The 18,602-nt window shown below is 37.7% G+C and overlaps 1 protein-coding gene across 4 annotated transcripts in view; it reads left to right on the top strand.

Moving 5' to 3' along the window:
• Spata17 (spermatogenesis associated 17) overlaps positions 1 to 18,602 on the top strand; it is a 198,535-nt gene that overhangs the window by 18,733 nt on the left and 161,200 nt on the right. For all 4 annotated transcript variants that reach the window (XR_013112958.1, XR_013112959.1, XM_076941585.1 and 1 more), the window contains exons 2-3: positions 6,539 to 6,628; positions 7,460 to 7,541. Coding sequence is in view for 2 of the 4 variants with exons in the window: in XM_076941585.1 (XP_076797700.1) it covers positions 6,539 to 6,628; positions 7,460 to 7,541 (172 nt within the window). In the remaining 2 variants the exon portion in view is untranslated. The remainder of the gene's footprint in view (positions 1 to 6,538; positions 6,629 to 7,459; positions 7,542 to 18,602) is intronic.

Below are 18,602 nucleotides of genomic sequence, written 5' to 3'. Positions count from 1 at the left end.
GCTCCTGGCCTGTTATGATTTGGCTTTGAGTTGATACTATTAATCATTCTTCCCACAAAGTTCCTATGATGTGCTATCAGATGTGCCACTGGTATATACATTACTAAAATTTTGACAGATAAACAGAATTTAAGATTAAGAAATTTGACCAGTAATTCTTTTAAACTTGATTTTGACTCATGAGTTTTTTTTTAAAGAAGTTTTATTGGATTCTCTCATTTGCCCACTTTTTACTTGCAAAGGCACTGTGTCACTATTATATAATGAATCAGGTTATGAAATTCTTCTTTCAGGTTTCATTCTCTTGAGTTCTGGATTCTACACAGTACTACAATTCTGTATATGCAGTCTCATATGCACTCAGTTCTTACAAATATGAGAAAATAAAATATTATGCTGTATATTCCCCATTATCATGCTTTATCCATTTCAGATGTATTGATATACTTAATTTTCTGCAATGATAAAATTGCATCTGTATTGTTTCTGTAGTAGTATTTCAGAAGGCTGCTCTGCTTGTTTCAATGTTTACTACAGTGGTATATTATGAAAAGACATACTAACTCTACTAACCACTATTTGTTATAGCCAGAAATCATTGCTCCTGGTGGAGCAGCTGATGTGGGTTCAACCAATGCTGTTCTATTGCACAGTCCTGGCCTTCCTTGGGATGGATGCTGGGGCATTCTGAGTTTCTTTACAATTTCCTCTGTCTGGGATTTTTTCGGAAACACCTTTAAGATTCTTCCAGTGCCATGAATTTGGATTGGTAGGTTCTTAGCAGGAGCAGTGACCAACTAATGGTGGACCTGTAGGGATACTGTAACTAAACATTCATCACCACATTTTTCAGTAAGAAAGGTTCTGGAAGCTATATCAGTATTGACTGCAGTGTAAGAGCTTGTCCTCACACATACAGAAGGTGCAGATTGTGTGCTTCTGGATTAAAGCACAGCAAGACCTTTCCAGTGATGGTTTGACTTTCTTACTTGTATAGATAATAGTGTAAATTTGTACTTTTTTACAGTTATAATCAGAATGCTCTCCTTCCAGTCACTCAGTGTACTCAGAATCAAATAGTCTCAGTGTACTTGACTTTGAAGATCCTGAGGGCACAATGCTGGTTTTGTTTATCTCTTTCAGGGTATCCGGTAGCCCAGGCCGGCTTCAGAGTTGCTGTAAAGCTGAGGATCTCTGAACCCCCATACTTCCAGGGATAGGGTTGCTAGTGAAACACCACATAGTTGTCCTCACTTTCTCCTCCTTTTTCCTTTGTTTCTCACTCCTTTTTCCTCCCGGTATTTATCTTTACTTGAGTTATGACTTCTACAAATTGTAGATTCTATCAGTAGATTATAAATTTTAGGGGCAAAATCATCAACTAGACCCTTTGTTTTTCAGGAAGTGTCAAAATGGCAGGGTAACACATAGGTATGATTTTCCTACTTTTTATCACTGCCACCTAGAGCACAAAATTTAAGAATCTGAACTTATTGACATAAAGAAAAATGTTCTTTCAAAAAAATTGGAGGGTGGTTTTTTTTTTTTTTTTAATTTTTTTGACATGTGAAGCTCAGGCTGCCCTTAACTTAAAATCCTTCTATCTCAACTTTTTAAGTCACTACCACATTCAGCGTGGGGTATGAATTTACATGTTCACTTTTTAAAAATGCATAGCAAGTGTTTGAGAGATGGTAAAGCTCTTTTTTTATCGGATATTTTATTTATTTACATTTCAGATGTCATCCCCTTTCCTTGTTTCCCCTCCCTCAAACCCCTTATCCCACCCCCTTCTCCTTTTTGCTTTTATACCATTTGAATTACATGCAAGTATTAAGGTCAGCTCTAGCTTGAGGGGCTAGCAATACAATAGATTCAAATAGTCCAGGAACAAGCAAGACAATAAACACAAATAGTCAAAGAACAAGCAAAGCATTAAACAAAATTTCATGAACACTCCTGTGATCACTGTTTCTAAGGGCTTATCAGTATGACCAAAATATTTGAGCCAACTTCCCTATCCTAGCCCAAAGTCATTTTCATGTCTGAAGCCTACTAGCCTAATATTTAGATTCCTGCCTGAAATTGCTTCTTTGTTCTGGCCTAATATTCAGATTCCTGTCTGAAATTACTTTTTTGTTCTAACCTAATGTCAGATTCCTGCCTGAAGCCTACTTCCTTGTCCTTGGCCAATGTCACATTCCTGCCAAGCAGCCCATTTCCTTGTTCTTGGCCCATGTCAGCTTCTTGCCAAGCAGCCCCAAAGGCTCTCTGCCTGCCTCTCACCCTTTTTTAATTTCATTAACAAGACTGAGCCTGTCTTAGGTTGTTCTGACAAGAATGCCTTCCTTACTCATCATGGAATATGCACTATCAAAAGCAGTACACTTATGTCTTAGGTTGGTAAAGCTCTGTGCAGAATCTTACCTCTCCTTGGCTTGCTTGCCAGCCTGTTAATTTAATAAATCTGTGTGGGGGTCCATTTTCAGGTTCAAGCCATGTACTTTGGATGCCAACATGTTGATGTTGTTAAAGAAAAGCTTTAACATGGTGAGCTGGACTAAAAGTATTCCCAGAACAAAAAGGGCTAGCATGATCAAGTTATATATGCCATTCTTGAAGCTCAACCAAAATAGAAATACTGACCTCAGCCCATGGGTAATTTTATCTGTAGTATCTACTGCATCAACACTCAGCAGAGCAGCATTCTTGAAATTCATAAGCTCACTATGTAAAGTTAAAACATCCAGAGAGGTGTTAGAATTATGCCAAGTACACTGCAAGTGTCTTTAAACTTTTTCCTAATTATAGTGACTACCACTGTAAATTTTAGAACTAACATGAATCCAATGGTATTTGGCATGACACTGGAAATGGCTCCTTACCCTTAAATTCTGAACCTCCGTCCAATAATTTGAATGGGATAAAGAGCATCAATCCATTCTTCCAAATGCCTATCTAAATCCTCTTGTATATTCAACACCAACACATTAATAACATTTTTTGCTAAATGATTAACAAAATTAGCTGTCTTAACTTCTTGCTTCAAAGCAATTGCAGAAGCAGTGGTGCTAGCAATTAATTTAATTAAACCTGTTATACCAGCAATAATCCAGCCCACTACCCTCTTGCTTCTGCTTAAAGCCTGACTCATTTCTTCCAGTACTTGCAAGCTATTTTTGGAATACCAAGATTCTGTGATACTCAGGGCACTAAAACAAAAGCTGGTTGATAGACCTCCATAACTTATAAGCCGGATTTCAGAATACAACACAATTAAAAGGTGTTCAATCAATGCAACATACATTAAACACTGTAGAAGAAACAAAAGTAATTTTAACTTGCTAATTAAAACAGCCTTAACACATGTGCTAAAACCTGTTTGAAATCCAGATCCTGCTCCAGCTTTATCTCTTGCTAACATAACATCGTAGAGAACTGCAGTTAACTTCCATATATGTCTCTGAAAATGCCCAGAACCAGACTTCCAAAAGAAGACTGTTATTTCCAGTATTGGATTGATTTCTAGACCAGTCCATGATTGAATCTGAATAACTGGTCACATTTAATAACAATACAAGAGTCATTATAACTTCTCTTTTTGATTCTCCGTTTCACAAGGTCTAAAAACTTGAGGAAAGGCAGCTTGTCTCATCAGGGGTATAGGTAAGCAATGGTAGGTTGGGAACATATGTCCAGTACAGCTTCCAGTCATCATTGTCAGGGCACTCAGCAAAATCACAGGTCAGCATCATTCTTTGTGCTGGCATCAGCATGTCTCACTCATTGCTCTGGCGGCCACCATGCTCCTTCAGCATCCTGCAATAAAAAACCACAAACATGCCCTCTTCCCCATCTTTAATACCTGGTCGGAATCATTCCTTATGCCAGTAAGTGGATCCTTCCCTTTCACCTATGCACCTATGCCTAGTTGTAGAGCGCCATAGACACTCAGCAGAAAGTTCCTTGGCCCAAATTTTTTTTAAAGAAAATTTAAAATAAAAAATAAAAAGAACATGATTTAAATAAATTTGTGGTGTATGGGATATATCTCCCCCTTTTTATTTTATGAAGGTATTGTTTTAAAGTTCCATGGGCCCCTTCTACAGTCTCTTGTCCTTGACCATTATAAGGAATCCCAGTAATATAGGTAATGTTAAATTGCTGCCAAAAAGTCTCAAATTCAACTGCGGTAGCCATAGCCAGTTCTGTCATCTGATTTTCTGTTTGTTTGTTTGTGTTTCTTTTTTAAAATTATTATTGGATACTTTATTTAATCTACATTTCAGATTTTATCCCCTTTCCCCATCCTTTCCCAGAAACTCCATAACCCATCCTCCCTCCTCATTTCAATGAGGGTGTGCCCCCACCCATCTATCCACTCCCACCTCCCCACCCTCCAATTTCCCCTCACTGGGGCATCCAGCCTTCAAGGGTCCAAGGCCCTCCTCTCCCACTGATGCCTGACAAGTCCATCCTCCTCTACATATGATGGTAAAGTTCTTAAAGATCTGAGTTCAAGCCTCATTTCCCTGTGTGGTTGCACAGTCTAGTGATCTCAGTGTGGGTCAGCATCAGGCAGGGGTTCTTGGCAATGGTGACCAACCATCCTAGCCAATGAGAAACAAGGTCTCAAAACAAGATGGCACCTAGAAAACAACACTTGAGGTTAACCATTGATCAATACACATATGCACACTTGCACATGTGCCTGCATCTCATGAAAACACATACACATACCCATGAGCACACAGGAACAAAAAAATGTAGACTATGTTCAATGCTTTTCCTATTCTATGATTTGTTCTTATAAAATCTTTTGCTTCTGAATATGAAAAACGATCCTTGGGAACACATAAGTTTTCTCTGAGGATCTATTTATTGAAGTTAGTTGCTTTCAAAGTTAGTTTCTTGTATTCAATGTTTTATATGTTTGATTCTTTTTGAAATACCTCATCAGATTTGTGTTTATGTGCTATTACTGTTGGAGCTTTGTAAATGTATATTTTTTAAGTGTAGAAACTTTGTTGATGTAGAAATTCCAAGGTTATTTTGTTTCTAATCTTTCAAATTCAAATGTAATTACTTTCCTATTGTTTGACCTCAGTGACAGTGCTGTACTTTACCTACCTATGTCCTGTGTCATCAAGTCGTCAGTGCTTAGATCCACCTTACTGTTGGGCACCCTTGATATGTCTTTATAGATAAGCTTCTGTGCACAGAAGTGTGTTCTACTTAAAAGTTCTGAGAGAGGAGCACTCACAAACGGAGAATAGTTTATCCACCTATGAGATCATGTTTCTTGACCACTATGTTAACTGAAGATAATACAATAAGGTGTGTCTTTTAAGGTTTTTTTTTTTAAATATAACGTATATGAACCATGGTTACATCATTCCTGATCCCTCTAACTCCTTGTGTCTTCCCACTCCTCAAATTCGTGAGGTATTTCTTTATTTTTGTTATACATACACATGAATGGATGAATATGTAATTCCAGTCATGAGTCTATTTAGTGTTAATCATATTTGTATGGCTTTAGGGATGACCACTTGGCATTGGATAACCAATTAAGGGTTCATCTGTGTGGAAGACTGATTATCCCTCTCTTGGCAGTCTTTCAGTACTTGTAGCTGTTCATCTGTGAGGAGAGTGACTCAGGAAGATACCCGTGCCAACCTCTAGACAACACACACACACACACACACACACACACACACACACACTCACATTAATCTGGTTGCACATAAGCACAAAAATGCAGGAACAATAATAAGAAAAAGGTGTCACTGTGTTACCAACTGTGTTCATTCAGCCAACAGGAGGTGCTAAATGTGTGCCAGTCAGCTTGGAAAAGAAACGTTCTACAGTCCGTCGCTCTATCACTTTATCAATTGCCAGTGGAAAGGGAAAATAATATTGACATCAGTTAGAATAGATACATAAATAAAGATGTTTTGACCCAACTTTTTCTTTGTTGTAAGTCAGTAAAACCTAAGAATTCAGTTTTTTTTTGTCTTTTCATAAGCCAGTGACCCATTCCTTGGCGTTCTTTAATAGAAACAGTCTCTTACCAGAGTAGACATTTTACGATAGATTCATTTGAATTAGAGGCAGTTCATTTAGCTGATGAGTGAGTTAAATATGCAGACATTTTACTTTGTGCGATACATGTGTAGTGGCATTTAAACCATGAGTTCAAATAATTATGTTTTTAAAATAATGACAAAGTAGCACATTGTTTTTCATTCCCTGATTAAAAAAATGCTAACAAATTAATTAGTAGCATAACAGATGATTATAAAAATAAAGTAGACAAAGCTGTTGAAAGCTCATGGCTTCTCAAAGAAAGGTTAATTTTTAAAACACTGCTCTTTTTTTTGAAATGCGTTTTTCTTAATTTAGTATTTTAATTTCTTTAAAATGACATTTGGATTGTAATTACCATCGTCGAAGAAATTAAAAATTAAGGTTAACAGGTTGACTTGCCTGGGAATTAAATTAGGTACTAATTACACACTTTTAAAACCTTTTCTAGCGCCGTTGATTCAATTAGAAAATTCGAGAATGATGCGGCTGTGACGATCCAGAGCTGGTTCCGAGGGTGCCAAGTCCGGGCCTATATCAGGTATACAGAGTCTACCATAGAAACCACTTACAACACTAAGTGCATGCTTGAGAGAATCACAGGTTGTTCATGCAGCATTTACTTCAGATACCCCCTTATTTCAATCAACAGTGAAGTCATTAAATTTATAGTGTTCCTGTAAAAGAGCTACAAGACACTTCTGATTATTTCTTACTGATACATGAAATTGTATCTCCCATATGTAGACCTTTGAGAATTCTCAATATTGTAAGAACATTGACCAGACACCACCCTCCCAAAGAAAATTCCTCATGAAGTGCATTTATATCAATGAATTAACTGATGGGCCAGGAAAGAGACTAGAGAAGAGGAATCTGGAGATTTCCCAACATGTTGTTTGATAAAAGCAATGGTATTAAAATAGTAACTTGCCATTAAGAACTAGGAACAACTATGAGCCTCAGTTTCTCCAAGTGTGACATCTCAAAATCTTTTGCCAATTGTGGTCTACAACATCCTCTTCTGGCTGAGAAGTGACCTTAAGGTGAAAAACAAAGTATTTATGGTCAAGAAAAAAGTTTGCATAGAGTCAAGCTTGGGAGTCCATATCTATCTGTAATCTCAGTCTTTGGGAGGCAGAGACAGGAGGCTCTCCACATATCCAAGGCAAACCAGGTTTACATAAGGAGTTTCAGACCATGCATCAAGACTTTGTATCAAAGAGGAAAAATAAACAAGATAAAATAAAAACATCTAAGAAAAACAAGAAAAAAATAGATACATAGTATCTTCATTTAAATATAACCTTGTGAACTATAGAGACATCTTTCTTTCAATGAGTATGTACTAATATCCCTGTTTTCATTCTAGGCACTTGAACAGAGTAGTGACAATTATTCAAAAGTGGTGGAGAAGTTACTTGGGTAGAAAATATTATCACCTTATTGTTGAGGTAAATACAAATTTTCTATTATGCTGACATTTGAGTTATACAACATGCTGTAAGATATATGTTTACATGTAGTTTACAAATCCCTTGTGACAAATAATTACTGTTTAAAATGTCCCCATAAGTCTCCTATACTGAAGACCTGTACTAGTGCTAGCTTGGAAAATTCTGGGACCTTTCTGAAATAGGATCCAGTAAGAAGGTCACTTGGAGTATGTCTTTGCGGCTGTCTTGTCCAGCCCTCACCTCTATTCCTCCATCCTCCCCCCACCTCACCTCCCTTTCTCTGCTTCCTGGCCCCATTATGTGACTCTTTTTTGTGCCTCTGATGTGCACTTCTATCTGATTATGACCTAGAAACAATGGTGTCCACCAAGCATGGACTGAAACCTTAGAAACCATGAGCCAGAGTGAATCCTGTCTGTTAAGTGGGCTTCCTCTGGTTGCACCAGTGCATAGAAGATAACACAAGGACAAAAATCTGAGCTTAATTTTGGGAAGGAGAATTTCCTGAGAAGCTTTTTCTTACCTTTTTCTAAGTGACTAACTTTATTGAATCTAAACTAAAGTAACTATTTAAATTTTAATACCTTTCACTCTGAGGACTGGTGAGATGGCTCAGCAGTTAAGAGCACTGGCTGTTCTTCCAAAGAACCAGGGTTCAATTTCCAGTACCTACATGATAGCTCACAAAATATGTAACTCCAGTTCCAGGGGTTCTAATACCATCACACAAACATACATGCAGGCAAAAAATTTAATGCACATAAAAATAAACAAATAAAATACCTTTCACTGTGAGTTTAGTAGACATGTTTTGATGAGTCTTTGTATGTTCTAGTGTGGTCTTTGCAAGCAGGCACATAGACTATTCCAGGATCTCCCCCATTGTCAATGAATGTTTTCCTGACAGTCAACAAGCTCAAAGGATGTTAACTAGGTAAACACAGACATGGCATCCTTCTATACTCCCCGAAGTACTTTCTACAAATTTTGTTTTATAGGTAAATGAAATTTCAAAAATCAGTAAATAAGGCTAGTGAGAAGGCTAAGAGGCTAAAGCTCCTGTCCCCAAGCCTAATGACCTCAGCTCAAGCTCCACAACCGACATGGTGGAATGAAAGGATTGATTCCTGCAAGCTGGTCTCCACGTGCCATGGAACATATATATAAAAACAAACAAACAAATGTAATTTTTAAAAATTTTAAAGAAATTATTTTAAATTAATAACTAATAGTACCAAGATGGACTTCTTTGAGCATTTGCATATTCCTACATATATCAGTATATATTTGCAATTAGTTTTGATATATAGCAAATGATTGCATGGTGTCTTTATGCTGGTTGGTATTTAACAAATGCTATCTGCCAGGCATTTTATGTATTCAGAATATTCTCTAACACTTGGCTTTTACAATATCTATTTGGCATTCCGTGCATATAAGGCACAGACTCGCGCATGTGTGCTTAGCATCATAGTTGACATACTTAACAGCTTTAGGCTATTATAATTGTTTTATGTGGTGTGACAACTCTGATCATTGCTAACATCCTGCACTGAACTTCAGCATGGACACACAATGTGCCTCATGACACTTGTGTTCTCCCACTAAGATGCTTTGGTATGCTTTGGTACGTGATTTCTTATGGACATTTTTGTGAATGAATAGTGAAAATGAATTTTTTTAGTACATTATTGCTGCTCCCTTTATTAAGAGGCAGAAATAAACTGGACCTGACTGGACATCAGTCCAATTACAGTGTGTCTAACTTCTTTCATCACTTGATTTTGATAAATACACTGTTGGAAATACACGCCTCTGAATTAAGAAATCAAATGCCTGCCTGTGTGTTTAACATTTTAGATAGGAGAGAATATTTTCAAGTCCTTGGGTGTTTCACCAGCCAGGCCAGGCATTTTCTTTTTCTTCTTTCAAATTAAATATGAGGCATTTTGGTACCTACCTTTTGCTTAGAATACATATAAATAGCCCTTAATGTTTATTTAAACATGTACAGAGGCAGTACTCTGCTAGTATCTGAAACTTAATTCTGCTACTTTAATGGAAAACTTTATTTTATAGTTTGAACCCATATTGTCATTCATGGCAGACAAAATGTCCACATTCTGTTAGAATTTCTTTCAAACATATTTCTTTTTTAAAATTGGATTATTTTATTTATTTACATTTCAAATGTTATCCCCTTTCCTGATTTCCCCTCCAAAAACAACCCATCCCATTCTTCCTCCCCTGCTTCTAAGAGGGTGCTCATGAACCCACCCACTCCTGCTTTCCCAACCTGGTATTCCCCTACACTGGGAAATCAAGCCCTTCACAGGACCAAGGGCCTTTCCTCCAATTGATGCCTGACAAAGCCATCCTCAGCCACATATGCACCTGGAGCCTTGGGTCCCTCCATGTGTACTCTTTGATGTGGTTTTGTCCCTGGGAGCTCTGGGGTGTCTGGTTGGTTGATATTGTTGTTCTTCCTATAGGTTGCAACCCCTTCAGCTCCTTCAGTCCTATCTCTAACTCCACTTGGGACTCTGTACTCAGTCCAATGATTGGCTGCAAGCACCCACCTCTGTATTTGTCAGGTTCTGGCAAAACCTCTCAGGAGATAGCTATATCAGGCTCCTGTCAGCAAGCACCTCTTGGCATTCGCAATAGTGTCTGGGTTTGGTGACTGTATATGGGATGGATCCCCAGGTGGGGCAGTCTCTCCATGGCCTTTCCTTCAGTATCTGCTCCATATTTTGTCTCTGTATTTCCTCCCTTGAGTATTTTGTTCCCTCTTCTAAGAAGGACCGAAGCACCCACACTTCGGTCCTTCTTCTTGAGCTTCATGTGGTCTGTGAGTTGTATCTTGGGTATTATGAGCCTTTGGGCTAATATCCACTTATCAATGTGTGCATACCATATCTGTTCCTTTGTAATCCGGTTTCCTCACTCAGGATGGTATTTTCTAATTCCATCCATTTGCCTAAGAATTTCATGAAGTCATTGTTTTTAATAGCTACATAGTACTCCATTGTGTAAATGTACCACATTTTCTTTATCCATTCCTCTGTTGAAGGACATCTTTGTTTTTTCGAGCTTCTGGTTATTATAAATAAGGCTGCTATAAGCTTAGTTGAGCATGTGTTCTTATTATATATTGGAACATCTTCTGGGTATATGCCCAAAAGTGGTATAGCTGCATCCCAAGGTAGCACTATGTCTACTTTTCTGAGGAACTGCCAGACTGATTTCCACAGTGGTTGTACCAGCTTGCAATCCCACCAACAATGGAGGAGTGTTCCTCTTTGTCCACATCCTTAACAGCATCTGCTATCACCTGAGTTTTTGGTCTTAGCCGTTCTGACTGGTGTGAGGTGGAATCTCAGGGTTGTTTTGATTTGCATTTCCCTGATGACTAAGGATGTTGAACATTTCTTTAGGTGCTTCTCAACCATTCAGTATTCCTCAGTTGAGAATTTTTTGTTTAGCTCTGTACCTCATTTTTATAGGGTTTTTATAGTGAGAAAGTGGGCAGCCTTGTTTAGTCCTTGATTTTAGTGGGATTGCTTCAAGATTCTCTCCATTTAGTTTGATGTTGGGTACTGATTTGCTATGTATTGCTTTTACTATGTTTAGGTATGGACCTTGAATTCCTGATCTTTCCAAGACTTTTATCATGAAGGGATGTTGAATTTTGTTAAATGCTTTCTCATCATCTAATGAAATGATCATATGGTCTTCTTCTTTGAGTTTGTTTATATAGTGGATTGTGGTGATGGATTTGCATATATTGAACCATCCCTGCATCCCTGGGATGAATCCTACTTGATCATGATGGATAATCATTTTGATGTGTTCTTGATTTCAGTTGGGAGAATTTTATTGAATATATTTGCACCGTTATTCATAAGTGAAATTGGTCTGAAGTTTTCTTTCTTTGTTGGGTCTTTGTGTGGTTTAGGTATTAGCATAATTGTGGCTTCATAGAACAAGTTGGGTAGTTTCCTCCTATTTCTATTTTGTGAAATAGTTTGAAGAGTGTTGGTATTAGATCTTCCTTGAAGGTCTTATAGAATTATGCACTAAACTCATCTGGTCCTGGGCTTCTTGTGGTTGGGAGACCTTTAATGACTGCTTCTATTTCTTTAGGGATTATGGGACTGTTTAAATGGTTTATCTGTTCCTGATTTAACTTTGGTACCTGGTATCTGTCTACAAAATTGTCTATTTCATCCAGATTTTCCAGTTTTGTTGAGTTTAGGCTTTTGTAGTAGGATCTGATGATTTTTGTTTTTTGAATTTTCTCAGTTTCTGTTGTTATGTCTCCCTTTTCATTTCTGATTTTGTTAATTTGGATACTGTCTCTCTGCCCTCTGGTTAGCCTGGCTAAGGGTTTATCTATCTTGTTGATTTTCTCAAAAAATTGTTGGGAGCGGTAGTCAGATCTTGAACTGTTCTCTTGCCAGTACATTCAAATGCTGAAGTACTGCCCATTGTTTTCAGCTATTGAATGTTACTCAGCTGCCCTGGCCTCAGGCGCATACTGACATACTCACTACGGCTCCCAACAAAAAATCAGCTCCAGGTTTGGTTGATTCTTTGTACAGTTCTTTTAGTTTCTACTTGGTTGATTTCAGCCCTGAGTTTGATTATGTCCTGCTGTCTATTCCTCTTGGGTGCATTTGCTTCTCTTTGTTCTAGAGCTTTCAGGTGTGCTGTCAAGCAGCTAGTGTATGTTCTCTCCAGTTTCTTTTTGGAGGCAGTAAGAGGTATGAGTTTTCCTCTTAGCACTGCTTTCATCATGTACCATAAGTTTGGGTATATTGTGCCTTCATTTTCATTGAATTCTAAAAAATCTTTAATTTCTTTCTTTATTTTTTTGACCAAGTTATCATTAAGTAGAGTGTTGTTCAGCTTCCTTGTGTATGTGGGCTTTCTGTTGTTTTGGTTGTTATTGAAGACCAGCCTTAGTCCATGGTGATCTGTTCAATCTTCATGTATCTGTTGAGGCCTGCTTTGGGACCAGTTATATGGTCAATTTTGGAGAAGATACCATGAGGTGCTCAGACAAAGGTATATTTTTTTGTTTTGGATGAAATGTTCTATAGCTATCTGCTAAATTCATTTTGTTCATAACTGGTGCTAGTTTCACTCTCTGTTTAGTTTCTGTTTCCATGATCTGTCCATTGATGAGAGTGGGGTGTTGAAGTCTCCCACTATTATTGTGTGAGGTGCAATGTGTGCTTTGAGCTTTAGTAATGTTTCTTTTATGAATGTGGGTGCCCTTGCTTTTGGAGCATAGATTTTCAGAATTAAGATTTCATCTTGGTAGGTTTTTTTCTTTGATGAGTATGAAGTGTCCTTCCCTATTTTTTGATAACTTTTGGTTGAAAGTCGATTTTATTTGGTATTAGAATTGCTACTTCCGCTTGTTTCTTTGGACTATTTGCTTGGAAAAAAATTTCCCAGCCTTTTACTCTGAGGTAAGGTCTGTCTTTGTAACTGAGGTGTGTTTCCTGTACGCAGAAAAATGCTGGGTTCTGGTTACATATTCAGTCTGTTAGTCTATGTCTTTTTACTGGGGAATTGAGTCTATTGATGTTAAGAGATATTAAGGAAAAGTGATTGTTGCTTCCTGTTATTTTTGTTGTTAGAGGTGGAATTATGTTTGTGTGTCTATCTTCTTTTGGGTTTGTTGAAAGAAGATTATTTTTTTTTTTTTGTTTTGGTTTGGGGTATTTATTTATTTATTTATTTATTTTACTTTTTCTAGGGTGTAGTTTCTCTCCCTGTGTTGTAGTTTTCCATCAATTATCCTTTGTAAGGCTGGATTTGCAGAAATATATTGTTTATATTTGGTCTTGTCATAAAATATCTTGGTTTCTCCATCTATGTTAATTGAGGGTTTGCTGGATATGGTAGCCTGGGCTGGCATTTGTGTTCTCTTAGGATCTGTATGACATCTGCCTAGGATCTTCTGGCTTTTATAGTCTCTGGTGAGAAGTATAATTCTGATAGGTCTGCACTTATATATTACTTGACTTTTTTTTCCCTACTGCTTTTAATACTCTTTCTTTGTTTTGTACATTTGGTATTTTGATTATTATTTTACTGGAGTAAGTTTTTTTCTGGTCCAGTCTATTTGGAGTTCTGTAGGCTTCTTGTATGTTCAGGGGCATCTCTCTCTTTAGGTTAGGGAAGGTTTCTTCTATAATTTTGTTGAAGATATTTACTGGCCCTTTAAATTGGGAATCTTTGCTCTCATCTATACCTATTATCCTTAAGTTTGGTCTTCTCATTGTGTCCTGGATTTCCTGGATGTTTGGGGTTAGGAGCTTTTTTGCATTTTGTGTTTTCTTTGACAGTTGTGTCACTATTTTCTATCATATCTTCTGCACCTAAGATTGTCTCTTCTATCTCATTTATTCAGTTGGTGATGCTTGCGTCTATGACTCCTGATCTCTTTCCTAGGTTTTCTATCTCCAGGGTTGTCTCCCTTTGTTATTTCCTTATTGTTTCTATTTTCATGTTTAGATCCTGGATGGTTCTGTTCAGTTCCTTCACCTGTTTGGTTGTGTTTTCCTATAATTCTTTAAGGGATTTTTGTATTTCCTCTTTAAGGGCTTCTACCTGTTTATCTGTGTTCTGTATTTCTTTAAGGGAGTTATTTATATCCTTCTTAAAGTCCTCTATCATCATCATGAGAAGTGATTTTAAGTTCGAATCTTGTTTTTCCAGTGTGTTGGGGGTATTCAGGACTTGCTGTGCTGGGAGAACTGGGTTCTGATGATGACAATTAGCCTTAGTTTCTGTTACTTAGGTTCTTGTGCTTGCCTCTTGTCATCTGATTATCTCTGGTGTTAGTTGGTCTTGCTGTCTCTGTCTGGAGGTTGTTTATCCTGTGGGCTTGTGAGCCTGTGATCTTAGGTGTGTCAGCACTCCTGGAGAGACCAGCTCTCTCCTGGGTGGGATTTGGGTGTGGAGGGCTGTGGAACAGCCTTAGTTTTCAGGCTTAGATGAAGACTGGAAAGATCCTTTCTCCAGCTGCTCTGCTGATCCTGTGCATTGCGTACGCCTGACAGGTCCTGCTTTGAATAGTTATTGGAGCAAAAGTGGTGATCTCACTCTGTGCTTAGGAATGAGAGCTCTCCTGGGATACCAGCTCTCTCCTGGCAGGATTTGGGTGCAGAAGGCTGTGGGACAGCTTCAGCTCTGGGGCTTAGATGGAGACCAGCACAAACTATGTTCTGAAAATGCTGCATTTCTTGTGGCTGCTGCAAATAAATTCCTCCTCCTCTTCCCCAAAGCCAAGTACTTGGATTTGCCTGCAGTTCTCACTTGGAGAAGACCACATAGCTCCAGCAGGGCAGCCTTCCTTCTCTTAATCCCCACTCGAATGTGATGGCACTCACTAACCCCCAAACATATTTCTTTTGATGCCATGTAGTGCTAATTTTTAGACCCAAGTTTGCTTTCTTCTTTTTTATTTCCAGTTTTGACACCCAGATTTTTTTTAAATTCACTGTACCTTTATTGATATTTAAGGCCATCTAAAAAGTAATTCTGAAGCAATTTTGGTTGTATAGAAAAGTTGCAAATGAGCATAAAAGACTTCCATGCAATGGTCATTCGGTTTTCTGAACTCAGAGAAAGAAGTTCCTATTATCACTTTCTTGTTTCTCAAACATTTTCTTTTATATGTGCATTTGTATGCGTGTTCTTATGTGTATAGAAACACACATGCATGCATTTAGAAGCCATAGCACAACCTCATCTCATTTCTTATAGACCACCCACCTTCTCTTGAGATAACAACTGTGCATATGGGCCATTAATGCAGTCTCTGCAGGTCAAGGAAATGACCCTTAAACTTGGATTTGGAGTATATTGTGAATGAAGCTCCAGGGATGAGCTCGGTATTAGAAAAGTGAAAGCCCTGAGGATGCTTATCTCATGACCCAGGGAATGTGGTGAACAGCAGAGGACTGGCCAGGACTGGATGTGACTACAATTCTCTGCATTTTAAAGAAAAACGTAAAGCAATTTTTTGCATTTACTTGCTCCTCAGAATGTTCTTCAAAGTGACATACACAGATAATATCTTTCTTCATGTTTTAGATGACTCAAAATCTTTCAGACTTTACTTCTTCCTTATTTTTTTGCCTTGAGGCTGGGCCAAATGCTATGGGGTAGTGGGGCATAGTTCACATCTAACATGGTACTTTAAGAGGATTTTTTTGGCTTGACTTTGCTATTAAGAAAATACTACTATGCTTTATATCAAATATTCTTTTTCTAGCAAAGTCTGAGGGCAGTTTGGAACTATAAAGACTATTTTAATGCATGATTGATTTGATACGTTACTGTGAAAGTATTGTATGTAACTTGGTCCTATCATTTAAATTGCAATCATGCAGTCAGTGACATGCATTCATAGCTTTATGGTAGAACTGTTTAACTGGTAAATGTAATGGTTTTAAAACATTATTTTTCATTCTACAAAATTATTTACTACAAAGCTGGAGATTCAAACCTCACAGTATTAAGTAATAAACTATTCCACATGTCTTACAAAGGATTGATATTTGATAGAACATTTAACTGAATAATAAGGAAAGAAACTTTACATGACTTTAAACAGGGTAAAAAAAATCAACTCTCAGATTCCATTGTATGTTTCTATGATAAATGATGATTTGTTCTTATTATAGGAAAAAATTATATAAATATGCCACAGTTTTAAACTAATAAGAAACTGACATAACAGCTTCTAGAGACTTTTAAGTTTGCATTAGACAAAGGCTTCTTCTATAGATGGGAAATATCCCATTCTCTTGGCCTTTCTCTTCCTGGGATTTCCAAATCTGTTGCAATGTAGTGAGCTTTTCTCACTTTTAGTATTCAAGAAAAGAGCAGGATGTGTCAATTCTTTCTCTTCACAGTCTTACACTTCAAAATAGACAGCAAATGTGAGCTGGCTTAAAACTCTAAGTTATTCATGTAAAATTCTGTTGATTTTCATCGCAATCATGAACTAAATTCATTGGTTCACCTGCTGCTAAACAGTATACTAATGGCAACTAAGAGGAAGAATAGAGTTGGATTTAGTTTTTATGTCAAAAAAAGAGGTTATTTTAGAAATCAGTGCTACCAACCACAGTGATATCATTTGCCTGAAAACAAGGCAAAGCATGCCCAAATGATTATCTAATAGGAAATCATTGCAATGATTAGTCATGCACTCAGAGTGGCAGTAGCGTGAAAAACAAAGCTGCTGCTTGTAGCAGCCTCTGTGTGTGGAGGGCTTCTAAATCCTCTGTGCCCCCTGGGCTTTGGTAAGTACTGGCCACACATCATGATTGTGAGGGCGCTGTTACTTTAAATGTGATGCTTCTGAATGAGTTGGACATTTCTTCCTTAAATCTCATCTCTCTCTCTTCTTAATTTCTTTCAAAATGCTTAACAAGAAAGGAAAGATTAGCTAAAGTAGGGTTTGTTCCTGCCCCGTTGTGTACTGTGCATAAAAGATGTTTAAGCCAAAACCAAAGAAGAGTAGAAATCTGACCCATCCAAGGGAAAACCCTTCTAGTAGACACTTACCCTTCAAGGATTTAAATGGAGGAGGCTGACATGTGGATTTCAGAGGAGATTGGAACTAAACTGAACAGGACTCTGGACTGAGGTGGTCTGGCAGTGTGAGCTCAGCAAGTGACCTGTACTGCATAGGTTAAGGTCAAAGGCTGAGCACGGTAGCAGTCCTCGGGAGATGAGGACCTGGAGTCAGGAGTGAGAGCAGCTTTGCTTTGTTTTGTTTTGTTTGTTTTGTTTTTATCATGGCATTATCACCCAGAAGGGAGCTGGGAATGGAGTAGACCTGATAGATCAGAAGAGGGAGGGGGAAGGGGAGCAACAAAGAGTTGAGGTAGGGCAATAACATAGAGATAATAGCATGCATGTAGAAAACTTATTAATTTATAGTTTACTAAAGAAACAAACTATATATTAAAATATAGCTTAAAATTTTTGAACTTTGATTGTTAGATTTTTCCCAATATGAGAGTTGTTCTCATTTATCTGACTCCTCATTATAAATTACTTCATAGAAAGAGAAGGCAAGTGTAAGAAAGAGATACAAAGAGGCAGAGAGACAAAGCAATATAGACATATTCCTGCCAGCAATCATTATTCTACTGGAGAAATGAAACAGTTGTGTGCTACATGCTTCCGCTTAGAATTTCATCACACTCACTCCTAAAGATAAAACATTCAAGTTGTTCATTACAGTTAAAGTTTTCATGTTATACAACTAGGAATTTGTGAAGGTCTTTTTTTATTTCAAAGGACTTAATAAAAATATTACTTTGTACAAGTCACTGTGATGAGGGTATCTGAGTGGAGTAAAAATAAGAAATGAGTATGAACATTTACAGTTCACAGAAAAGACAGCCTGAGTATGCTCAGGGGATAACCAGAAAGGGTGGGTGTAGAGAGGGACTCAAGTCTTCCAAGCAAAATACACGAGCATAGCCACTGTGTGAGCCAAGGGCCCACAGGCTTCTTAGAAGCAGCTTGTGTCAAAAGTCTTCCAATGCTCACAATATGGTCCTTTACTGAACAGAGCCAGTGGCCAGCTGATCAGAAAGGATGGCTCTTATAAACCACAAACAGGACCACTTTGGTCAAATTTTGCCAAATTAGAAATTTCACATGAGCATCCTCCATATCAGAAAAATATTTATCAGATAAATAAGTTTATTTTCAATAAGCATCCCATGGGCAGATCTAAAGAATATTCTAAAAATTGGCCCAAGTCGTATGGCAAAGACCATAGGAGGTTGTCATAGGTCATATTATAGCCTCTGACCTCAGGAATTCTTACTCTGTTGACCTCAGGGATTCTTACTCTGTTGACCTCAGGGATTCTTACTCTGTTGACCTCAGAGATTCTTACTCTGCCTTGCACACAAGGTGTCAATCTTCTTCACCTTCTTTTTCCCATTTTTTTATCCATTCCATTTTGGCATCAGTGAGTAGGCACCTTATTTGCATTATAGTGAAACA

The sequence above is a fragment of the Arvicanthis niloticus genome, chromosome 10 (genome assembly GCF_011762505.2).
Source record: "Arvicanthis niloticus isolate mArvNil1 chromosome 10, mArvNil1.pat.X, whole genome shotgun sequence".
In the NCBI taxonomy this organism is placed as follows: domain Eukaryota; kingdom Metazoa; phylum Chordata; class Mammalia; order Rodentia; family Muridae; genus Arvicanthis; species Arvicanthis niloticus.
Note: the sequence above shows the minus strand (reverse complement) of the source record. Positions and strands in the feature narration are given on the sequence as shown.